The 26,317-nt window shown below is 41.1% G+C and overlaps 1 protein-coding gene across 1 annotated transcript in view; it reads left to right on the top strand.

Annotated features, from left to right (window-relative positions):
• SCN11A (sodium voltage-gated channel alpha subunit 11) overlaps window positions 1–26,317 on the top strand; it is a 95,478-nt gene that overhangs the window by 45,835 nt on the left and 23,326 nt on the right. Inside the window, exons 15-20 of the mRNA XM_086720478.1 lie at window positions 1,824–2,192; window positions 4,325–4,756; window positions 15,280–15,393; window positions 16,125–16,239; window positions 18,231–18,385; window positions 21,325–21,498. Of these exons, the coding sequence (XP_086576604.1) occupies window positions 1,824–2,192; window positions 4,325–4,756; window positions 15,280–15,393; window positions 16,125–16,239; window positions 18,231–18,385; window positions 21,325–21,498 (1,359 nt within the window). The remainder of the gene's footprint in view (window positions 1–1,823; window positions 2,193–4,324; window positions 4,757–15,279; window positions 15,394–16,124; window positions 16,240–18,230; window positions 18,386–21,324; window positions 21,499–26,317) is intronic.

Genomic DNA, 26,317 nt, shown 5'->3' with positions numbered 1-26,317 from the left:
GTGACAGACCCCATGAGAAGTATGGATAGAAAGCTACAGAGAGACCACATCTAACAGGGGAAGCAGGAAGCCAGAAAAGGTGGCCTTTTGTCCCCTTCCAGAGATTTGCTTTTGATTTTGGCAGGGATGAGATTTCCAGGAGTAAGACAGTTGCCCCAGTTACAGAAGGTGTACATTTTATACTTGGGATATGTTAGGCGATCACACTGCCCAAAGTCATGCATCGTTTTAGGCTGCTCTCCTGAAGTTTTATTGGTGCTCAGGTGGGCAAAGTTACATTTGCTTTACGATTGTTTAGGCTTATTACAGCCATGCTCTGAGGGGAGGGACTCTGTGGAGTTGTCTATATGAGAACAGAACCGTGATTTCCCCCATCTACCCTCTGGGGACACAGCGCTGATCCTTCTCTTGGGCCATAAGTCTTACTGACATGAAATGTTTCTCCCAAATAGTTGATAGGATTGTACTTTGGAATGAAACCCATTGGTTTACATTGGAAGTTAATGTAGGAAATCACCTATGAACGTAGTTGCCACGTTGTCTCCTACAGGGTCTATAAGGTTCCAGGGAAAAAAATGTTCTTTTTGGAAAAAGTGTGTGTGTTTTGAGTAGCTGATTGCTTTTTCTCTCCTGGGTACAAAATGTCATATTACTCTCATCACTGTTAGACAGTTTAGATTCAGACTTGTGACCTGAATTATGTAAAGCAGGAGTTAGCATTTTTTTTCTGTAAAAGGCCAGATGGTAAATATTTTCAGCATTATAGGCTATATGGTCTCTGTCGAAATCATTCAACTCTGCTGTTATAGCACAGAAGTAGCCATAGACATTCGAGAAGAAATGGACGTGACTGTGTTCCGATAGAATTTTATTTACAGGCGTGGAAATTTGAACTTCATACAGTTCTCATGTGTGATGAAATACCCTTCTTTTGATTATTGTCTAACCATTTAAAAATGTAAAATATTCTAAGCCCTTAGGCCATACCAAAACAGGCATTGGCTGGATTTGGTCCTTGGGCCAGACATTTTTGACTCTGGGTATAGTATTCTATAGTATTCTATAGTATAGAATTCCAAAACATTTCATTTTATGCAACAGACACGTATGCTTAATTCCACCATCTCATGACTCCAAAGTATCATTTAACAAAAATCAGAACAAAATATTTCTTTTTTTAAATTTATTTAAATTCTAGTTAGTTAACATATAGTGTATATTGGTTTCAGGAGTAGAATTTAGTGATTCATCACTTACATATATCCCAGTGCCCATCCCAACAAGTGCCCTCCTTAATACCCATCACCCATCTAGCCTATCCCCCTACCCACTTCCCCTCCAGCAACCCTTAGTTTGTTCTCTGTAGAATATTTCCATTTTTATTTTTTTTAACTTTTTTAATGTTTATTTATTTTTGAGAGAGAGAGAGCGAGAGAGAGACAGCATGAGCAGGGGAGGGCAGAGGGAGAGGGAGACACAGAATTCGAAGCAGGCTCCAGGCTCTGAGCTGTCAGCACAGAGCCTGACGCGGGGCTCCGACCAACGAACCGTGAGATCATGACCTGAGCTGAAGTCAGACACTTAACTGACTGAGCCACCCAGGCGCCCCAAATATTTCCATTTTTAAAACAAAAAGTAAATATGGGTGTTAGCGTAGGACAAGGAGTTGATGACTATGTTTAGGATGGATTTGGCTTTGAAAAGATTTTTGATAATCATAAATGCTGTGCTTTGGGAACGTGTCATTTACTACATAGCTGAGCAGATGGAATTTGTCTTTAACAGGCTTTTCTTCCACTTTTGTTTATCGTCTGTTTCTACAGCTAAGGGTTTTCAAGTTAGCCAAATCCTGGCCGACTTTAAACACACTGATAAAGATAATTGGTCACTCCGTCGGAGCCCTGGGAAACCTGACCGTGGTCCTGGCCATTGTGGTCTTCATTTTCTCAGTAGTTGGCATGCAGCTTTTTGGCTCTAAATTCAATTCTGTAAGGAATAACACCAAATCCTGTGGCCCTACAGTCCCATGTTTACGACGCTGGCACATGGGGGACTTCTACCGTTCCTTTCTGGTGGTATTCCGCATCCTCTGTGGGGAATGGATCGAAAACATGTGGGAATGTATGCAAGAAACTAGTAAACCACTGTGCGTCGTCGTCTTTCTGTTGATCATGGTGATAGGAAAACTCGTGGTGAGTGTCTTATATCTTTTTTTTTAATATACGGACTAAACGGATGCATTACCTTCTTTTGCAATGCTTCGCTAGTGATCATTACTCTAAATATAAAATTATGCATGTAATGTTATATGATATTAAAATATGCATTTGAATTTGACTTGAGGAAATTATTATAAGCATGAAACAAAACCTCCTCGTCACACAGCGCTCATGTTGACTGATGCCTCAATATCTATTCTACTACAGGTGATTATTCTAAGATAATTGTGTTCTCTTTGTCCATGAATGGCTGAGGTAGGGATGTGTGACTTAATTTGGGCAATAAGATGTAAAGGGATATCTAGTAAGGAAGATTTCTTGGTCTTAAAAAAAAAAAAGGGATGAGCTAAAAAAAAAAAAAAAAAGGTCCTTTACTTTCCCTGGGCCTTTTTATTAAAGACTGATTCATCTCAGAGCTGCAAACATTATCCAAGCAGGAGAAGAGCCAGCCTAACACAAAGTTGTTAGGAAGGTAGAGGGAAAAGGTGGAACGAACCTATCTTCGTGTTCCCCATGTTTTATTTTTTTATTTTATTTTATTTTTTGAGAGAGAGGGAGAGAGAGAGAGAACACGCACATGTGTGCAAGCAGGGGAGGGACAGAGTGGGAGAAAGAGAGAATCCCAAGCTTGGGACGGGGCTTGATCTCACAACTGTGAGATCGTGACTTGAGCTGAAATCAAGAGTCAGACGCTTAACCAACTGAGCCACCCAGATACCCCATCCCCCTGTTTTATTTTCAAGCATCTTGTTATGTTACATTTTCTTGTTGCGTAAGTTACCTTGAGTCTATTACCTGCAGCTGGAAACATAGACCCTATTAGCTAATTGGGTACCCAGTAAAGATATGAAGAGACAAGAGACACACAGGACATCTGACCACAAGGTCTTGAGAATCAAGTTGGGGCTATCGTGCAAATATAATGAACCATCCGCATGAACACCATTGCTTCATCCTATGTACGAGATCAGCGGTGTTAGAAAGACAGTAAGGGATACAAAAGTTTCGGAACAGGGTATCACCAATGGGAGTGGGAACGGAGTGTTAACAAAGGATGTGTGGAAGATACAGTACTTGAGAAGGGTACTCAAGAGGCAAGGAGGTGGCGCCTGGGCGGCTCAGTCGGTTGAGTGTCCAACTTCAGCTCAGGTCATGATCTCACGGTTTGTGATTTCAGGCCCCACATCACTCTCACTGCTGTCAGCCCAAAGAGTGCTTCAGATCCTCTGTCCCCCTCTCTCTCTGCCCCTCCCCTGCTTACACTCTCTCTCTCTCTCAAAAAAAAAAAAAAATATAAAAAAAAGGCAAGGTGGACTTAGCAAAGAGAGGAAAGCTTGAGCAAAGATCTACAGTTGGGAATTCTTATGGTGAAGCTGAGGGAGAGTGACGAGACCCATTCGAGCTCATGAGATACGCCTCCCCGAAGGCAGTCTATTTTTGAGTGGGTGACAGCCACAAAGGTGCTTGAGGAGGTAAAGATGATGAATGGGAGGGTGTGTAAGTGTCAGCAAAAAAACCCCAAGTAGGAAGGTGATGAGATGATCTGAAATCTGAATTTAAATTGATCCAAGCTTCAACAGAAGAGTCGCAGATTCGATTCCAACCCCTCCGGCTCAGTCCCAATACTTTGTTGTGGCTCAGGCAACAGGACCTAAAAACCCTGCCCAAAGCACATCCTCTCTCAAACTGTACCAACAGGAGAGGACTCCACAGCAGTCTGAGACAATCAGACCCATATCCCTGTGGGCAATTCCAGGAAAACCAAGGTCAGGATTCGACGGATCCCCAAGGAACATACATGGCCACACAGCTCTGCTTTACCGTGGCCAGGGTTTACAACATCTGTTGCTTGTATGTAGACAAGCCAGACTTGGGCTGTTTGCACCATTTCCCTTCCGTTTTTCTTTTACCTTGCTCTCTTCCTCAATTTTTCTCCTCTTATTCATTTTATAGGTAAACTTTCTTAGAAGCCAGAAGGACGTAGAACTCTCATTTGAGTTAGTTTTGGGTCTTGGGGGAGAAGTTGCTCCGGAAACCTACTGTATTTTCCCGTCTGCTAAGCTTCCTATTCCCCTTGTGTCTCCCCTCCCCCTGCCCCACCCCAGGTACTCAACCTCTTCATTGCCTTGCTGCTCAATTCCTTCAGTAATGAGGAGAGGGATGGAAGCTTGGATGGAGAGGCCAAAAAAACCAAAGTCCAGTTAGCCCTGGATCGGTTCCACCGGGCTTTTTGCTTTGTAATCCATACTCTTGCGCGTTTTTGTCACACGTGGTGCAGGAGGCAAACGTTACCGCAGCAAAAAGAGGTGTCGGGAGGCCCTCCTGCCAAAAGCAAAGACATCATTCCGCTGGTCGCAGGGGTGAAAAGGGGCTCGGAGACCTGGGAGGAGTTCGGTGTAGTCACGTCTGCACCAAAGACCTTGAGTGTAGAGCATGACCGGACTTGGTTGGCCCCACTTGCAGAGGAAGAGGATGATTTTGAATCTTCTGGCAAAATCAATGCACAGTGCGTTGCACCCCCTGAGGCTGGCAAACAGGTATGAAGCTTCATACATAGACGTAGAGGTCACATGAAGGGAGAGCTGCCATGGGGCACTGGTGGCCCGCCCTGTTCTGAGCTCCATGCAGTCTTTGCGTGCACATCCTAGTGCCGGTTCGAATCGTGCTCCCGCACGTACGGAGGTGGAGAGATGGCAGAGGAGTCCAGGGGGGAGCGAGATCAGAGTGGGCCAGGGTGACAGGGGAATCAAGTGACTGCGGTTGAGCCCTGAAAGAAGCGTAACGTTTGGATTAGCTGAAAGGTGGGAAGTGAACTGAACAGCACAGAGAAGGAGATGGTGGTGAGAACAAAGTCTCTGAAGGGACCGGTAGGCGAGGAGTGGTGGGAGATGAGGCGGTCAGGGAGCGGCAGGGAGCTGAGCGCCCTAAATAAACAACTACGGGGGCGCCTGGGTGGCGCAGTCGGTTAAGCGTCCGACTTCAGCCAGGTCACGATCTCGCGGTCCGTGAGTTCGAGCCCCGCGTGGGGCTCTGGGCTGACGGCTCGGAGCCTGGAGCCTGTTTCCGATTCTGTGTCTCCCTCTCTCTCTGCCCCTCCCCCGTTCATGCTCTGTCTCTCTCTGTCCCAAAAATAAATAAACGTTGAAAAAAAAAATTAAAAAAAAATAAACAACTACAGGCTTCATTCTGGATGCAGCTGGGCTGTCTCAATATTCCTGAGTTTTCCACAGTGGTTGTAGCATATTGCATTCCCATTAGCAATCGTTGTAATCATTCTAACGGGTTTGTGGCGGTATCTCATTGTGGTTTCCAGTTTCATGTCACTGATAAATAATGATACTGCATAATATATCTTCGTTGGTAAAGTATCTGTTGTCCATCTTTATTTCTTATTATTGAGTTGTAAGAGTCGATTACATATTTGGATACAAGTCCTTTGATAGGTATAACACTGCACATATTTCTAACTGCCTGTGGTTCATCTTTTATTTTCTTCCCGGTATCTTTCAGTGAGCAGAAATTTTTAACTTTGGTGAAGTATCACTCATCAATATTATTCCTATGGTCCGTGGGTTTTCATTCCATTCTAAGAAATCTTTGTATAACCCAAAACTGGACATATTTTCCCGTATGTTTTCTTTGAGAATTTTACAGGTTTAACTCTCAGGTTCAGGTCTATGATCCATTTCAACTTAATTCTTGTGTATGATATGAGTTGAGTCATTTTTTCCTGTATATATGAGTGATTATAGTACCGTGTTTTGAAAAGACTGTTCTTATCCCACTGAATCAACTTGGTATCTTTGTCAAAAATCAAATTGGCTCTATCTGTTAATATTTTTACGTTATTGTAAATGTAATTTTCAAAATTTTAGTTTCTGAATGTTCGGTATTAGTACATGGATATAAATAGGCTTTTGTGTTTTGACTTTGTATCTATCCTGCAGTGTTGGTAAACTGACTTATTAATTCCAATAGCTTTTTTGTAGTTTCCTTAGGATTTTCTAGGCATATAAGTATTTCATCTGTAAATAAAAACTTCTTTTTTTTTTTATGTGGGCTTTTTTTTTCTTGCCTTATTCCATTGGTTAGAACCTTTGGTATAATGTTGAATAGGAATCATGGGAATGTATTCCTTGCCTTGCTCCTGGTCTTAGTTAGAAACATAAAGTCTTTTCCCATTAAGTAAGATCTTAGGGGAGGAAGTTCCCTTCATTCCATTTGCCAGGAGGTTTTATTTTTCTTTTAAATTATGAATGTGTACCGATTTTTCTGAAACACTTTTCCTATATTTATTGGGATAATCATTTTTAACATTTATTTTGGATGCTAAATCACTTAGGCATTCCTTGGATTATCCCTATTCGGGCATGGTATATTATTATCCTCTTATGTATATTTGCATCCAACTGGCTAGTATTTTGTTAAAGATTTTGCATCCCTAGGTTTTCCCCTTATAATGTGTCTGCCTGGTTTTGGTATCAGGTTAACATGGGCCTCCTTATAATATGATTACCACCATAGTATTAGCTAACACCTCTGTCATGTCACATAATTATTTCTTTATTGTGGTAAGAATATTTAAGGTTTACTCTCTTAGCAACTTTCAAGTATATACCATAGTATTATTAATTATAATCACAACACTGTACATTATATCCTTATTCATCTTCTAACTGAAAGTTTGTATTTTGGGACCAACAGCTACCCACTCCCCCCACCCCCCACCCCCCACCCCCCAGCCCCTGTTAACTACCATTCTGTTCTCTGTCTCTGCAAATTTGGCTTTTTTAGATTTCACACATAAGTGATACCGTGCTGTATTTGTCTTTTTCTGACTTGTTTCACTTGAGCGTGATGTCCTGGGGTCCATCCAAATATTATCAGTTATAATTGAGGCTAGAACATTGTGTGTATTGTTTCAAATATTCTGTTCTGTTCTGTCTTCTCCTTCTGGTATTCCCATTACATGTATGTTTCACCTATGTAGGTGCCCCACAGGTCTTAAGGATTCTGTTCCTTTTTTTCCCCGTATTTGTTCTCTTTGTCTTTCAGGTTTGGAGATGTTTACTGAGATAGCCTCAAGCTCAGAGATTCTTTCCTCAGCTGTATCCAGTCTACTAATAGGCCCATCAGTGACATTCTTTATTTCTATTACAATGTGTTAGATCTCTAGCATTTTTTAAATCCTTTCTTAGAATTTTCATCTCTCTTGCTCAATTTGCCTGTGTGTTCTTGCATGCTGTCTACTCTGTCCATTAGAGCCCCGAGTATTTTAATCATAGCTGTTTTAAATTCCTGGTCTGACAATTCCAACAACACTGCCATATTGGGACTGGTACTGATGCTTGCCTGTCTCTTCAACCTATATTTTTTGCCTTCTGGTATGCCTTCTATTTTTTCTTCAGAATCAGACATGATGTGCTGGGTAGATGGAAATGCTCTAAATGGGCCTTTATCAATGTGTTGGTGAGGTTTGAGGGGAATGAAGAAGCTCTGTGGTCCTATGATTAGATCTCAGTCTTTTAGTGAGCCTGTGCTTCTGGACCGTGAACAGTGCTTCTCAGTGTGGCTAGCGTGAGCTAGAGTCGGGTATTTCCCACCCTGGGGTAAGTTAGGTCCTGATAAAACCCCAGCAGGTTAGGCTCTGGTTAGTTTCTCTTGAGGGAAGGGCTTGTTAAGAATAGAATTCTCTAGCATGTTTCAAAATGGTTCCTTTTACTCTCCCCCTGCTGGAAGCAAGTGTGGATTTTTCTCCTACATTTACTGTGAGAACCTGGTAGAGCTCTAAGAGTTAAAACTCACAAATGTGTGGGGGCCTCTGTTGACTGGGTCCCCTAGGACTTTTATCTCTTAGACTTGTCCACACTGAGCCTCCAGCGGTTTGTCAATTACAGTTTAGGTTTCCCTCCTTGGGGACTGATTCCCACGGAGGATTTTGCTCCTGGGCTTCCTCTTTGGTAAATTGTGATTCTCTGTATTATCCTGTCTTTCTCTCCAATTTGGGGGACAATAATTTGCCCTGGACTTATTTCTCTTATGGCTCTAAGAAGAGTTATTGGTTTTCCAGTTCGTTTAGCCTTTCACATGTTAGGATGGAGTGGAGACTTCCATGCCTTCTTACATGTCAGACCAGAAACTGGAAGAGAGAGAGAGAGACAGAGCATGAACAGGGGAGGAGCAGAGACAGAGGGAGACAGAGAATCTGAAGCAGGCTCCAGGCTCTGAGCTGTCAGCACAGAGCCTGATGTGGGGCTCAAACTCACAAACCCTGAGATCATGACCTGAGCGGAAGTCACTTAACCAACTGAGCCACCCTCCGTGAGAAGTTTTTAAATTACAAATTAAATCTGTTTACTTTGTTATAGGAATTACAGGGCTGTTCTGATTTTCTGTTTCTTCTTGTGGCTGTTTTGGTAGTTTTTGTATTTCTAGGAATATGTCCTTTTTTTGAAGTTATCTGATTTGTTAACATATAGTTAATCATAATATTTCCTTGGAATCCTTTTGGTTTCTGTAAGGTTGATAGCAATGTCCCCCCTTGTTCCTGATTTTAGCAATTTGATCTTTCATTTTCTCTTGGTCAGTCTTATTAAAGTTTTGTCAATTTTGTTGATCTTTTAAAATAATCAACTTTTGATTTTGTTGATTATATCTATTATTTTCTGAATCTCTGCTCAAATACTTACTGTATGCTTATTTATGCTTGTTTTGAGTTAGTTTTCTCTTCCTCTCCCAGTGCCTTAAGGTGGAAGGTTAGGTTATTGATTTGAGATGTTTTTTAATTGTAGGTATCTATAGCTATAAATTTCCCTCTAAGTGCTACTTTAGCTGTACGTATCCAACAATGTATTTTGGCATATAATATTTTTATTTCCATTTATCTTAAAGTCTTTTATACTTCAAGCCTTAAAGTCTAATACCTTTTGTGATTTTTTATTTGACTACAAGTCAAATTGGTTGTTTAGGAATGTTTTGTTTAATTTCCACATAGTTGTGATTTTTCAAGTGTCTTTTTGTTCTTCCAATTTTATTTCATTATGATCAGAGAACACAGTCTGTACAATTTCAATACATTTAAATTTATCGAGGCTTGTTTTATGGCCTAGCATATTGTCTATCCTGGAAGTGTTCCGTGTGCATGGGAGAAGAATGTATATTCTGCTGTTTGGAGTTGAGGGTTCCACAGGTGTCTTTTCAGTATAATTGATAGATCAGGTTGTTCGAGTCTTCTATTTCTATCTGCTACTTAGTTGTTATATTCATTTTTGAAAATGGGTTATTGAAGTCTCCAACTATTATTATTGAAGTGTCTATTTCTCCCTTCAATTCTGTCAGTTTTTGCCTCATATATTTTGTGGCTCTTCTGTTAGGTGCATACATGTTTATAAATGTTATATCTTTCTGATATAGTGATTTGTCGTCATTATAAAATGTCCCTCTTTATCTTTAGTAAATTTTTTTGTTTCAAAGTCTGTTTTGTATGATATTAATATAGTTATTACAGCTTTAGTCTGGCTTCTGCTTGTATGATAGCTTTTTCCATTCTTTTACTTTCAAACTGTTTGTATCTTTGAATCTAAAATGTCTCTTCTGTAGACAGTACATAATTGGATCTTGTTTTCTTTTTTTTTAAAAAAAATTTTTTTTTCAACGTTTATTTATTTTTGGTACAGAGAGAGACAGAGCATGAACAGGGGAGGGGCAGAGAGAGAGAGGGAGACACAGAATCGGAAACAGGCTCCAGGCTCTGAGCCATCAGCCCAGAGCCCGACGCGGGGCTCGAACTCACGGACCGCGAGATCGTGACCTGGCTGAAGTCGGACGCTTAACCGACTGCGCCACCCAGGCGCCCCTGGATCTTGTTTTCTTATCCAGTCTAACATTTTCTACCTTTTTTTATTATATTTTTGACCCATTCACATTTAATATTATTATTGATCTAGTTTATCTACTAATATTTTACTTTTTGTTTTTATAAGTTCCATGTGTTTTTATTCCTCTTTTCCTCCTTTATTGCCTTATTTTTCATTATTTGAGTATTTTCTAATATAACATCTTAATTCCTTTAACGACTTTCACATCATTTTTTGAGTTACTTCCTTATTGATTGCTCTAGGAGCTGCCACATACATCTAACTTCTTCAGAATTGATGTCTGATAAGTTAACTTAGTTCTAATGAGATACAGAAACATTACTCATGTGTAGCTCTGTTCCCTCTCCCACATTTTTGTACTATTTTTATTATACATATTGCATTCATATATGTTAAAAACACAACAATACATTTTTATCGTTGCTTTATATAATTATATGTTTACTAGTGAAGCTGAGAAAAGAAAGAAAACAAGTATCTATTTATAAAGTTTATTAATTTTCTCATTTATCATTTCTAGCTCTCTTCATTTGTTTCTGTGAATGTGAGTTACCTTCAGGTGTCATATCCTTACTACAATAAAACTTTGCTCCTGGTTGCCTCTTTGGTATTATTATTCTCACATATATTTTATTTTTATATGTTACATGTCCAAAAATATGTTAATTTTAAACTGTTTCAGATGATTTCTTTTGAAATCAGAAGGGAAGAAAAGAAATACGCATTTTTCTCATCTTTTATAATTACAGACTTACCTTTACCTCCGCTCTTTGCTCTCTTGTGTGCACTTTTACTATCATTTAGGATCACTTCCTTTCAGCCTGAAAGATCTTTTTCAGTATTTTTTTGTAAGGTGGGTCAGCTAGCCAAGAATTTCCTTTTTGTTAATCTGGGAATGTCTTTATTTCACCTTCATTTTTGAAAGATAGTTTTGCTGGATAATAAAATCTTGGTTCACATTTGCTTTTTTATTTCAGCACTCATGGCATATCATTCCACTGCTTTCTAGTCTCCATTGTTTCTAATAAGAAGTCAGCTGTTAATTTTGTTGGAATCCCATGGTACATGATGAATGGCTTCTTTCTTGCTATTTTCAATATTTCCTCTGTCCTTGGCTTTCAGCATTTTTACTATGGTATATCTATGTTTGGATCCCTTTGTGTTTATCCTATTTTGAGTTTTCTGAGCTTCTTAAAGGTGTCGATTAATATTTTTGGTCAACATTGGGAAGTCTTCAGCCATTATTCTGCTCCTTTTTCTCTCTCCTTTCTTTGTGGTTGGTGTGCTTAACAGTGTCCTACATTCCTCTGAGTTTCCTTTAGGTTTTCTCTCTTCTTTCTTTCCTGTGCTCTTTGGATTGTACAATCTGTACTGATCCCTCTTCAAGTCCACTGATTCTTTCTTCTGCCAGTTCAGATGTACTGTTGCTCAACTTAGTGAGTTTTTCATTTCCGTTATTACACATTTCAACTCTAGAATTTTTATTGTTTTTTAAAAAATATTTTTTTTAAGGTTTATTCATTTTTGAGAGACAGAGAGAGACAGAGCATGAGCAGGGAAGGGGCAGAGAGAGAGGGAGACCCAGAATCTGAAGCAGGCTCCAGGCTCTGAGCTGTCAGCACAGAGCCCGATGCGGGGCTCGACCTCACAAACCGTGAGATCATGACCTGAGCCGAAGTCGGACGCTCAACCGACTGAGCCACCCAGGCGCCCCGAATTTTTATTGTTTTTTAAATAACTTTTCTCACTTCATTGATAATCTGTATTTGATTATACATTGTTATCATAGCATCCCTTATTTATTAAATATTGTTAAAAATTCTTTGAACATATTTATACTCACTGTTTTGTATTCTTTGTTTATTAACTCTGGCATCCAGGCCCTCTCACAGGCAGTGTATGTTGTCCTCTTTCTTCCTATGTATGGGTCATACTTTCCTGGGCTTTTTCCCATGTTTTATAATTTCTGTTTAAAACTGGACATTTTAATATATTGTAGCGGACCTGGAACTTATTCCCTTTTCTCCTCTCTGGGGATTCTTTGGTGACTTGGCTAGACTATTCTAGTGAAATCTATTCCCTCCTTTTCCTACCTCCCCTCACCGCACACACACACACAAATGTGAAGTCTTTGGTGCCACTTTGGAGGGCACATCCTTGGGTTTGCTGGCCGTCACTGCAGGATGACAGTTATTTTAGTAGGTCTCTCTTTGACTGTCTCTTTCCAAGATCTCTCTGTTACTCTGTCTGCCATATATGGCGTCACACCCAGATTTTAGGCTCAACTAATTGCTGGCTTAATTGCTCTATTGTTTTTGACGATACCACAGGGCATTGATTGCTCCGCAGTCTGACCTAATTAAATTCAGGTAGGGTTTACTTATTAGGCCAGTCTTGGAGATTTGTTCTGACCCCAGGGAGATTCTTCTCCTCCTCTTCCTCCTCCTCCTCCTCCTTCTCCTTCTTCTTCTTTAAAAAAATATTTATTTATTTATTTATTTATTTATTTATTGGAGGCACGCAAGCCGGGGAGGGGCAGAGAGAAGGGGACAGAGGATCCAAAGTGGGATCTGAGCTGACAGACTGACAGCAGTGAGCCCAGTGTGGGGCTCAAACTCACAAACTGCGAGATCATGACCTGAGCTGAGGTCAGATGTTCAACTGACTGAGCCACTCAGGTCCCTCCCCTCCGCCCCCAACCCAGGGAGATTCTTCTCAGTTGTCTCTTTCCTCGGTTCTCTGTGGTGAACTTGCTGACCTGTGGTTTAGTCTGTTGCTTTTTTTAAATTTATTTTTTTATTTTTTAAGATTTACATCCAAATTAGAGTTTGTTGCTTTTAATGAAGAGCCACCAGTCTCTTCTTACTTGCTTACCATCAAAATCTCCGTTGTTTTCAAGAATACCCTTAGGCTTGGACTCCCTCACATTGTGTCAGATAAAGTCGATTCTTTTGTGGAGAGCTTCAAAGTTCTTGTTTCTTATGGAATGCCTCCTTCCATAGACAAAAGCCCTTAGCTACTAATGCAAGTGCTTGGAGGGGCAGTGGTCTCACATCTTCTCAGCTTCCATCTTTGTAAAAAGAGGGAACCTCTTCCCTACAAACTAGCTGGCATGAGGCTTATCAGGATTACAGTATTCTCAAGCTGGGGAGCCTGGAATAGTCTCTGTCCTAGGAGACTGGTTTGAAAAAGAGAGCCCAAATTCTTGGCCACATTCACCAGGAACGTGGCCTCGTCAACTCCGCATTGGAGAGGATAAGAAAAGCTAGTGATCTCCACCTCCTGATAAGATACATATCCCTTCCTTGGGGGCTGAGGGTAGAGGGAACCTCATCTTTGTCACAGCTGCCTCAAGTAAGGCTTCCATCAAACTGAGCTGGAAGGTGAGAGGGAGAGGGGAACTCATGGCTCGATTGCCATGGACTCCTGCTGCTGTTCCTGAATTCTGAAGATTTTTTTGAATAAATGTTTCTTCCTTTGCTGTATGCCCTTAGGACAATTTCCAGAGACTCTAAGTGATTTCTTAAAAATATTTTTCCCCACTTAGGTTCATTTCTCTGGAGAACATGTCCACAGAGCTCCTTACATTGCCATTCAGGAAGTGAAACTCTGTATACTTTTGATTAAATCCTAAACTTACTCATTTTGATGACACTTCCAGATTATTATATGATTTCGTTTTTTTCTCAAGTAAATCCACCTCCTAGTAGTTAATTTACAGGGCTACTGATTTGTTTGTCTCCTCCTGTATTTCAGAGTCTTCGTTTAAAATTTCATCTTTAGTGAGAGGATCTGTCACTCCCTCTGCAGTCTAAGTTCTGTGATGTCTTTAATAGATACTTCTGGGGCAACCAGCGCAGAACCAAGTCTTAAATTGCCAACTGGAGATTCTTGTCTAATAGTGACACTAGGCGTATTTCAGATCCAGTGGGTACCTTTACTCAGGTCTTATTGCTGAGGCCTTCCTTCCTTCTGCCTCCCTAGATAGGCAGCTGTGTATAATTGTAATTCCAAGCATTGACAACTTGTTTTGGCCTTCTCTCTTAAGTGCAAGAACTTCAACCCAGTCCACAGTTTCAAGCTTTGGACATAGCTGTGGTTCCCTTCCTCCTATGGGGCACTTTTAGTTATCATTCTCTGCTACACACTTTAATTTTTTTTTTAATGTTTATTTATGACTGAGAGACAGAGAGAGACAGAGCATGAGCGTTGGAGTGGAAGAGAGAGGAGGAGACGCAGAACCTGAAGCAGGCTCCAGGCTCCGAGCTGTCAGCACAGAGCCCGACGCAGGGCTTGAACTCACAAACCATGAGATCATGTCCTGAGCCGAAGTCAGACACCCAACCGACTGAACCCCCCCAGGCGCCCCTCTCTGCTACACACTTTAAATTGTTACTACTTCATATTTCTGTTCTGTGTCTGGTCCATAGATACATTTACCTGTGTTTCGTGTGTGTGTGTGTGTGTGTGTGTGTGTGTGTGTGTGTAATGTGTCCATGCATGTGTTCAAAAGGGAGAAGTGTTCTTAAATTATGACCTTAGGGTGTCAGAGTCACAGGAATATTTACATACACCGTGACATCCTTCTTGATTATACCTGCAGGTGTAATCACATATACCTGCATGACTTTGTACATCTTTCTTGAATATACCCACAGGTTGTCACACAAAATTTACTTTGTATTTTTCTGTAGTAATACATCTTCATTTGTCTCTTTATGCCCTTTTCTATTTCACTAAACCAACCCTCTGTACCCCAAAGAATAGAAAAAATTATTTTCCAAATTATTCTTCTAACATTTTCTACTCATCTATTTTTATATTAGTACATCAAATCATTATGGATTTTATTTTTACTGCATTCTGTATTATATTATTTTTTTTCAGGGATAATTATACCAGCACCACTTTTTAAATAATTTATTATTTAGCCATTCCCTTCTGAATTATTTGGTGAATTTTGTACCAAAACCATATAGTTTTGCTTAAATGACTTTTGGGTAAGTTTCATTACCTGTTTCCTATGGTAGCTTTCCCAGAATTATTTTGTGTGGAGTTTCTCCAGGAGAGTTTTAAAAAGTGAAAAGAAAAGGAGTAAAATGTCATAATTCAAAGTTGTTTTATCTCAAGTGAGCTGTCCAGGAGGAATATTAATTGTACTTAATTGGCCTCCTCTGTGTCAGGCCTATGAACTCCCTCAGGAGACCAAGACGTCTACCAGCCCAGGAGCTCAAAGTGTGGAAATTGATGTGTTCTCTGAAGGTGACATTTATCTGTCAGCACAGAACCCCCGAAAGGTAATTTTCCCAGGGTGCTCCCAAGAGGAACCTGTGGCTTATCCATACACATTCTCCAAGACAGTCACTATGGCTATCAAGACTAATGCGGAACCAATTGCCAGAGTCCGATCTTAAGCAAAGGTGTAGGCCAGGGTTTCTTAACCTCTCCACTAAGACATTTGGGGCATGATAATTCCTCATGGTGGTAGGTTCTTCTGTCTACTGTAGGATGTTTGGCAACATTCGTGGCATCTACCCACTAGATGCAAATAGTATTCCCCAGTTGTGAAATCAAAAGTGCCTCTAGACATTGTCAAAATGTATCCTGGAAGACAAAAATCAATGAGAGCCACTAACATAGGCCTACTCTTCTAGGGATTGAGAGAGCTGAAAATTAGTCTCAGTAAAGTAGCCTTCACCTCATCACCCAGCTTCCCTATTTGGAGTTAGGTAGTGTATCAGAGATATGATTTGTAGCGGGGGGAAGGTTGAGACACTGTATCTTCATATACCTTGTCTTTTTTCAGCCAGGGGAGAGCAGTTAGGAAATTCTCTCCTAATGTCAGGGCTACTCAGAGCACTTTTTAGAAACACCCAATGAGAGGGACACTTTCTAGAAACCCCTATACCTGGAATCTTTGTCTAGCTAGCTTTATTCCTAAAATGTTGCACACTAAGGTATCAGGTGCTACCATGGTGAGAGACAGTCTTGGTAAATGATTCCCTTTTTCCTTTGTTCTCATGTGCAGAAGTCTGATACTACCAGTGTTTTCTCAGAATGTAGCACCATTGATCCACAGGATCCTTTTGCAAGGGTACCGGAAATGGTTCCCAAAAAAGAACCAGAGAGATGTTTTCCCAAAGGTAAGTGGCAGTATTCCTGCATCCAGTTCGCAGAACATTTGGAGGAAATTCTGTTATTCTTGGAAGCTCTGTAGATGCATTCTTTCTACTTCTACTGGAGACAAAAGTGAAGAGAGGGCATCTATCAATTCTTGGGGCCATTATCAGATCCAGGCAAAGGAGATTTCAGGAAATTCTTGATTTAGGTGGGCTCAACTTATATAACCTAACAACTGGGGTAGAAACTCCAGAAAACTTTCCGAGAGAGCCCGCTGGGCCAATATGTCTTCCACTTTCTCTAACCCCCCGTACATCCATTGTCAGGACGTAGACGAGGTGGTAGAAAAGGGAACCTGACCAGGGTTGAATGGAGCCCTGCCATCCCTCAAGATTTTTCTCTGGAAGAAAGGTAGCATTGTAGTTAGGACCTTTGGCTCTGGACCCAGACTGCCTGAGCTTAATTTTGGCCTCTCCGCTTACTAGGTGTGTGACTTAATTTACTTAGCCACTCTGTGCCTCATTTATAAGATGGCTATAATACTAGTATCTACTGCAAAGGGTTATTATTAGTATTAAATGAGTGAATGTAAATCACCTAGAAGAGTATCTGGCACATAATAAGCAATCAATAAATGTAGTCTCTCCTGATTCCTTGAGTAGTTATAGTAGTTCGTTCCTATGTGCCTTTATTATTTCCTATATTCATGTGGGGAATTTATTTGTGTCTGTCTCTCTTGTGAGGTCCTTAAAAACATAGGCAGTGACTTAATATTGTATCTCTAGGGTGAGAATGGAATCTTTCCTAGATTGTGGGCTCAACATAGATAGATAGATAGATAGATAGATAGATAGATAGATAGATAGGGACTTAAGTGAATGAATGAATCTAAAAATTAAAAATTTCTCCATAAGTTTGACACTAGACCGGTCTCAGACAAGACACCAAGAATGGTTTCAAACATATTCCAGGTTGTTTGACGGCCCCCCAACTTCCCACGGGGTCAGAAGTCAGACTAGGAATAGATCACCGTTCTCCTGACTTACATTTGGACTGGTCTTTGAGGTATGCACAGGTTGTCAACAGTGGAGTTGGAGAAGAAAGGTTGGTTTCAAGAAGGGAGGGGTGGCATAAAAGAAGAAATAACCTTTCAGGGAGATTGACCTATTGATGTTCTAAACAGTGGAGGATGGCAGGGGCAGGCTGAGGAGACCTCACGGTTGCTTAGGAAGATGATGAGGAAGGGAGTGGAATGTTGTGATCACTGTGAAATTAGCATCCACAGGACTTGGAGGATGGGCGGAAGAGACGAGGAGAGAAGGGTGACGTGATTCATGCCGAGGGCTCATGTGTGTTGAAGGCAAATGTTCAGCTATGTGTAAGCACCTCGACAGTGGATCAGATTCTCCCCTGTGTGGTTTGGGTGGTTCACAGAGCCTGTGCCCCCCCTTACCTCATTCCCCTCCGTCCTTAGGACACAGCTTACTATTGCCAAAAGAAATCGCAGTATAACAAACAGCCATGCAGCCCCAGTGGCACACAAGAGTGAACATGCATCTACATGATTCCGCTCATCTAGGCTGGTATCTCTGCTGATTTGGGCTGGCTTTATTCGTATGAGTGGTGATGACTGGGAGCCGGCCAACCTAGCCTGGGCTTGCCTGGACCACTTGGTTCTGTACCACATGTCCATCCTCCTTCTCCTGAAACCAGTGGGCTGGCCCAAATATTCCTTTCTTATGGAAATGGTCCTGGAGAGCAAGTGGAAACATGCACGGCCTGTAAAGGCCGAAGCTCGGGCCTGGCATGTGTGACTTTCACTCTGCTCTATTGGCCAAATCAAGTCATATGGCCAAGCCCGGAACTGAGGGGTTGGAAAACGACTTCACCTCTTTCTTCAGTGGGAAAAACTGCAAAGGTAAGGGATAAACATAAAGGCAGGGATGAAGAGTTAGGATTATTAATACAGTTCAAGGCAGGCACTAATGATAATGCTACTGCTTATTTCTTGCAGGCCTGGGTCACTGCTTCCCATGCTGTGCCACGGACAAGAGAAAGTCCCACTGGATCATTTGGTGGAACCTGCGGAAAACCTGCTACCAAATAGTGAAACACAGTTGGTTTGAGAGCTTTGTTATCTTTGTGATTCTGCTGAGCAGTGGGGCACTGGTAAATTATCACGGTCTTGTGGGGACATTGGGGATCAAGGCAGCTGGGCTACATTCTGACATGGGACTGTGAATGTGGGGAGACAAGGCAGAAGCGGGATCTCTGCTGCTGGGTCCCCTCAAGGGCAAGATTTTACCCAACTTCTAGAGTCATGCTCCAACTGGCAAGTCCCCAAGCCAAAGACACTTTACCTGTGGGGAAGCGTGACTCAAATCAGCACTTTAAAGTGGCTACTGGAGCCTGTCCTTGACCCCAGTTCTGTCCCTCATTCTTGGAGAATTTCTAGACATTTTCACTGTATCCTACATATTTCTTCCTCTGGACAGCAATGTTTCTACCTCTCTTTTCCAGAAGAACATAGAGCTGCTCTCCAAAAGGTAAAACATTAAGAGGGAAAGGCTACAGGGACCAGATGAGGATATAATACATTGTCTTGGTATTTTCCACCACTCATGTTCCCTTGGGAGGAGAAACAAAGAGATACTGCTTTATGTACATGGCAGATCCTTCTAGATTGAGGTGTCAGGTGTGTCCCAGTGAGGTTTGGAAATAACTCCAAATCCATTGGCCTCCATAGCATATATCCTTCCTTCTCTCTCTCCTCACCTTTTGGTCCTTGCCTTCTCTTTGCCTCCCACCCTTGAGTGATAGTATCTTCTTCCTTACTACCTACATGTTTCTCTCTCTCTTTCCCTTCGTCCCCTTCTATCTTGTGTTTTCCCTTAAAATGGACAGAATATATAACTAAACTCTCTTACTATTTGGTATGTAAGTGAATGGAACCTTAGGTTCTCCCTTATTGATTTGGGGTCACAGAACATTAAGTCACTAGCCATTGGAAGGGACAAGGAAATGTCTTGCTTCGTCACCACTGCTTTCCTGGCTAGTGCTTCACGTTTGTGTGATCTCCAGGTGAAAGCAGATGAGTGCACGCTGGGGCCCCCCAGACCCTATGATCAGCACCCATCTCCATTTATCTACTTGCAGTACAAATTATTTCTCAAGAAAAAAAAAATAAATTTTTCTAAACCGTATCAGAGAACTCTCTTACTTTTTGTTGCGAACCCTTGGTCTAGGATCCCCTGAAGTCTTCTGGGCTTACATTTTCACTGGCTATTTACCTTATTCAAGTAATAGGGCTCTTCATTTATTCCACAATGGTAATTGGTGTCTACCGAACCCTGTGTTACTCAGTGGGAAAGCACGGTGTTGTCAGAAGGCCAGGGAGACATGGTACCCTCCTTCTAGTTCTCATCTTTGTTATGTTAAGAGGAGTGTAGGTTGGACAAAGCAAGACTGAACACACAATGTTGAGGGTTATAGGAGAGGGACTCGGGTCTAGTTCCACTTAACGTATCTGCAGAGAAAGGAAGACAGGAAACATCTGGTCTCTTGCCACTGTCTGTGCTGTGTGGACCAGCAGCCTTAGTATCACTTGGAAACTTGTTAGAAATGCAGTCTTGGGCCCACCCCAGGCCCGCTGAAATCAGAACCTAGATGCTTCGGGACTCATTAGAGTTTGGGAAGCTCTGGTCTGGACAACTGTGTAATAATGGGAGCTTCCTGGACAAGGAAATGTCCTCATTATAATGTGGGAGCCTCCAAAGCTCAGTTGCTAATATTGGCCTACTCTTCTGCGGAGCAAACAGATCTGCTGAGCCAGCTTGCTGCTCAGCTTCCAAAATGACAGAGGAACTGAGCTTCCACACCATTCCCATTTGTCTGTCTTTAAGAGGCAAATACACAGATAAGTCCCTGACTTCCAGGAGCAGGGAGTCTAGTAGGGAAGACAGATGGGGTCCAAGCAATTACAGACCAGGACCATAGTGGTACACTCAGAGAAGCAGTGGATGACATGGGGCCATGTAGAATGGGCATCTAACTCATTCTTGGTGGAAGAAGGACAGTTTCCTATGGAAAATATCAGCCAAACTGAGACTTCAAAAATGATGAGGAGATGACAGGGGACAGGAGGAAGTGGAGGGTCTTCTCCAGTCAAAGCCCACCTAGGAGTTGAAAGTCAGACTGTTTTGTTCTTTTGCATTATTGTTCCCTAGGGCCATGGGGCCATGGGCTTACCTTCGTACTCAACAGCAGGGCCGATTTCTTTCTTGCCTTCAGTGTTTGCCCAGATGTCTTGACAGGTTCAGTACTGGGTTCCCTTATCTTCTTTTTTTTCATTCTCAGTTTTTACCCTAGTTATATAGACCCCGAAGAATCACATATGCACTTTGAATGAGGGAGATGCTTGCATGTAGCATGAAAAAGGGTCTCTTCAGAAGCTAAGGCGTCTCATTTTCATGATCACATTGAATGAATGTTTCACATTCAAAGTAATTTACACTAGCCCAGAGCTTCCTCAACTTTTGCATGTGTTGGTACACATAAAAATGAGCACATCCATCGTGAGCACAGGGGTAAGTGGTAAGGCTGTTTGCGGTAGGTCGTTGGCATCAGGGTTGGCAGGATTTAGAGTGGGAGCTAAGGTGTTTGGACCTAAGGTGTTACAGGCAATGGAGAGCCACTGAATAGGGCTACTAAAGTAACTAGGAGGATGAGAGAGATGGAATATTTCACTGAGTGGTTCTGGAAACGTTGGCAAGATATTGTTGACAAGAGTTGGAAGGATCCGGAAGATCAGGAAATTGTGTGGTGATCTGTTAGGAAGATGTTTTCACATTTCAGGGGTCAGTGATAAGAACCTAGGGAGCTCTTGTGGCAATGGAAGTGTAGAAATAGGATCTTCCTTCTTGTGGTTTTACTTACTCAAGGAATTGATTCCACTGAGACATTTCATCCTTAATACCTTTTGAGCAAAACCTTGTCACCAAAAGAGATACTAGTTTATTCAAATAAGGAAGAAAAATTAAAAAGTAAAGTCCTCAAGCAGTTCTGTGCAAATATTCAACCTGGCCTATGGCTATGCTTTATCATTTCAGGTATTTGAAGATATTCACCTTGAGAAACGACCCAATATCCAAGCATTACTTAATTGTACTGACCATATTTTCACATACATTTTTATCCTGGAGATGGGTCTAAAATGGGTAGCCTTTGGATTTGGGAAGTATTTCACCAGTGTCTGGTGCTGGCTTGACTTCATCATTGTAATTGTAAGTTTAACATCTCTGTGTCCCATGCGGGCAAGGGTTGGGGGGAGGGGAGGGGTGGGCATCATACGGGAGCTGCCTTTCCTGTGTGCCTTATATGGATGCCTCTCCAAAATATTTTTCTCCACAGTACTTGCAAATAGTCGTCATCTACCCATCAGCAGTCCCGTCTGTTCTGGGTCACATTCTTCGCACTGCACTTCATATTCTCACCACCCCAGCCCTTTCCATGATGACTCATCCAGTTCTCTCCATAAGCGCTGCTTATGTCTGATGTATGCCTAGAATAATATTGAGTGTCCTACCCTTCTCCTTCCAACTTTCTATTTTCTCTGAAGACTTCTCCAAGCAGGTCAGAAGCCAGTAGACTAAGCTGGTCTCCCTTTTGATTGTCAAGCAACATAAGAACATTCTTTCATTTAATCTGCACATCAGTGCTCTGGCTTAAGCAGAGTTATACATCACCTACCAGATTACAGACAAAGAACTTTGAAGCTCAGGTGGTTAGCAACTTGCTTCAGATGAAACTGGGACTCACACCTTGGTCGGTGTGATGCTAAAGCTAATAATAGTATATCACACTTATCAAAAGCTTTGTCTGTACCAGGTACTCTGCTATATGCTTCACATGCATTCTCTCTTTTAGCTATCACAACCACTCAGTACGGTAGGCACTATTACTTTTCTCATATACGCAGGAAGAAACTAAGTCATAGAGAAGTTAAGAAACGTGTCAAAGATTGGCTAGAAATGGTGGAGGTGAAACTCAAAAACCCAGGAAGCCTCACTCTAAAGCCCTTGATTTTAACATTGATATCCTTTCTACCATGAGCTAACTAGTTAGACTTTGTCCCTGCTATTTAAAGAAGTAGACATGATACGTGCATAAACCATGTGGTCAGCATACCTATTTGGAGAACCATAATGTTGCTAATGTTGGTGGACACACCCAAGCGTCTGTCGACTCATGAATGGATAAAGAAGATGTGGTATATATGTACATAGTGGAATATTACTCAGCCATCAAAAGAATGAAATCTTGCCATTTGAAACAATGTAGATAGAACCAGAGTGTATTATGCTAAGCGAAATAAGTCACACTGAGAAAGACAAAAACCATATGGTTTTACTCATGTGTGGGATTTAAGAAACAGATAAACATATGGGAAGGGGGAGAAAGGGAAAGAGGGAAACAAACCATAAGAGACTCTTAACAATAAAGAACAGACTGAGTGTTGCTGGAGGGGAGGTGGGTAGGGAGATGGGCTAGATGGGTGGTGGGCATTAAGGAGGGCACTTGTTGGGATGAGCACTGGGTGTTGTATGTAAGTGATGAATCACTGAATTCTACTCCTGAAACCAGTATTGCACTGTATGTTAACTGACTAGAGTTTAAATAAAAATTTAAAAAATTATTGGTGGACACAAGTAGCCATATGTTTCAGGCATTTTAGAAAGGCAGCAGTGCTATGGGAGCTCCAACAGGAGTGATAAAAGGAAATAAATATATCCACGTCTGTCAACCCTGTCAGTTTCCAGGGTGCAAATCATTCTGAATCCATTATCTTCTTATATTAGAGTGAAGAACCCATAAGACAGTGGACAAATGATTGGCATCTCCATTCTAGGGACCTGTGGTCCACTGACCTCAACTCAGGAAACTGATCCTAAAGCTCTCTTGTCTGTGCTTTTTCTGTGCAACCTTAAGCAAAGTGCTTCCTTCTTTTGACATAAATCTTCACATTAATGAAAATGAGAGTATAGACTTTTTACCGAGTGCCAAAATTTGACCAGATACAAAATGGAAAACACAAATCTAACAATAACCATTTAAAATACCAAAACAGTAGTTCAAAACCACACTGTCAAAAAGGCACCAGGCCGAGATGGTTTTACAGGCAAGTTGTATCAAACTTTCAAGGAGTAGTGCTATATACTGAATGTTTGCATCCCCTAAAATTCATATGTTGAAACGTAATCCTCAATGTGTTCCTATTTAGAGGTGTTTATTAGGTTACGAGCAGAGGTTATGAGGGAAGAGCCCTCATGAATGGAACTACAGCTGCTATAAAAGAGAACCCCACAGAGCTTCCTCACCCCTTCTGTCACGGGAAGACACAGGGAGAAGAAAGCAATAGGTGAGCCAGGATGTGGCCTCTCACCAGACAGTGATTCTGCTGACACCTTGATCTTGGACTTCCCAGCTCCAGACTGTGAGAAATAAATTTCCATTATTTATAAGCAACCCAGGCTACGATATTCTATTACAGCAGCCTGAACTAAGATAGGCAGTTACCCCCAACCTTATTCAAATTGTTACAAAGAATAAGAAAAGAGAGGAAGCTTACAAACTTTACTTAATGAGACAAGTATAACCTTGATAACAAAATGAACGGAACAAAAATGAGTAGAACGAGGAAAGAAATAATCTTATATGCTTTATAAATCCCAGACAAGGCACTGGACAAGTGTGGTCCACTATTGCTATTATTAGCTGTAGCATCACATAGGCCAGGGTGTGAACGCCAATTCCACTTGAAGTAAGTTGTTAATCCTCTGGGCTTTGGGTTTCCTTGTCTGTAACATGGTAGGTGATATAAAATGTACTTAATTCAGAAAATTATTGTGCAGATTAAATAAGAGAATGTCTGTGAATAATCCTTTTACACTGCTTGTTAATCAGCATTGTGTAAAATGATCTTTATAATTTTGAAGTAGAAAAATAGAGGGGCGCCTGGGTGGCTCAGTCGGTTAAACATCCAACTCTGGATTTCGACTCAGGTAATGATCTCACAGTTTGTGAGTTGGAGACCTGCACTGGGTTCTGCACTGACAGCAAGAAGCCTGCGTGGGATCTTCTCTCCCTCTCTCTCTTCCCCTCCCCTGCTTGCATGCACTCTGTCTCTCAAAATAAATGGTCGGACTTAAAAAAAAAAAAATGTATGTAAAAAGAAAAATACAAACACAACCACAAGAACATAATTGAATTCAACTATCCCAAAATGTAAAACTTCTGGGTTTTTTATTCAGTAGAATTGTAATTATAAAGACAGGCTAGGGCCTGGAGACAGTATTTGACATATACATAACAGAAAATTATTATCCATAGTATAAAAAACTCCCTACAGCTCTTAAGAGAAAGACAACCCAATGTAAGAATGGGAGAAGGATGCAAACAGGTAATTCACATAAGGAACTCAAGTTGTAATAAATATATGAAGAAATACATACTAGCTGCATCACCAATTAGCACAGAAGTACATGTTAAAATGAGAAACCGTGTTACTCATCAGACTGACAAAAATTTTAAAGTTGGATAATCTCTAATACTTAGAAAGATATAAGAAAATGGAATCTCTAATCACTGCTACTAATGTAATAAAATTTCAGGGACATTTTTGCAGTATTTTTAAAAAAGGTTTATTTGTTTATTTTGAGAGAGAGAGAGAGAGCAGGACAGAGGGACAGAAGGAGAGAGAGAATCCCAAGCAGGCTCCACACTCAGCACCGAGCCTGATGTGGGGCTCGATCCTGTAACCCTGGGATCATGACCTGAGCTGAAATCAAAAGTCAGACACTTAACCAACTAAGCCACCCAGGTGCCCCAGAAAAATTTTGCACTATTAAGTAAAATTGTAAATGAGCCCAATTTGTAATTTACTATCCAGAAATACCACTTCTAGTTAGACATGTAAGGAAAATTCTTGAGTACGTAGGCAGGAGAAATGCATACAGCTGTCCAGTTTGTTGTTCATAGCAGCAAAGAAATTGAAATAACCTAGATACTCACCAAGGGGGAATGGATCCATAAAATATGAATATTTATATACTGTAATATTTTACAACAGTTAGAAGGAGTAAACCACAAGGAAAAAAAAGATATGTATCAAAATGGTGACCGTTCACACGGTGCGGACTGATAAATGCAAGTTAGATAGGAAAAAAAGATAAGATAAAAAGCAGCAGAAGACTGTAGAGTGGGAAAGAATGCGGGTGTTTTTATGTCTGCGTGTCTCATCAGTGCTTCTGAATCTAGTGGAACGGAGACTGGGGATCGGATTCCAGGTGAAGAGGTGTACAATGTCCCTCTAGGGGCCCTTCTTCCCCACCCATAACAGCTACTGGGTAAAGCCAGAAGAACCGTTAAGCTGTGCCGTTCTTTTCCCTCTTGCCAGGAACCAGGTAGAAAGAGTATTTGTGGAAAAGCTGCTGAAATAACTCTCCCGACAGGCAGTGCCATTACAAACAAACAGCCTATTTTAGGAAACCTTTATAAATAAGAGCATTTTGAATCGATAATTTTTTAAAAGCTGAATTACCCATTTAAAAATTTTGTCATTCTGCCATACCAACTCACTTAATTTCTCTGAATTTGCCAGTATTTTACTACTACGATGAGATTGGCAGGATTAGTGGGGAATGGTTTTAGATAATAGCGAACTCTAATATCAGCATAGTCAGTTGTAGGATAACTCACTTCCTGTCCCGCTGAGCAACCCGTCTTGCAAGCTGAGCCTCTGCATAATCGATGAGAGTGACTGGAATCCGCAGATGGTGGTGTGCAACTTAAGCTCGTTATATTTAAGTTTCAATTTAGTGTGTTTATAGAGCTTTCCAGTCCTTAGTCCTGACTCATTGGGAAGAAGTATGTTGGGAGAGAAAATTGGATTTAATTCCCCCCCAAATTTAACTGAGTGAGGGGAAATACTAGCAAACAATTTATTATTTCATTGTAACTTTTAATTTTGATGTTGAAACGGATAGTTGAGGATGTTACGGAAAAGTTGCAAGAAACACCTAAAGAACCCCTTACACTCTTTCC

This window comes from Puma concolor, chromosome C2 (genome assembly GCF_028749965.1).
Source record: "Puma concolor isolate L17-30 chromosome C2, mPumCon1.1.hap2, whole genome shotgun sequence".
NCBI lineage: Eukaryota > Metazoa > Chordata > Mammalia > Carnivora > Felidae > Puma > Puma concolor.
Note: the sequence above shows the minus strand (reverse complement) of the source record. Positions and strands in the feature narration are given on the sequence as shown.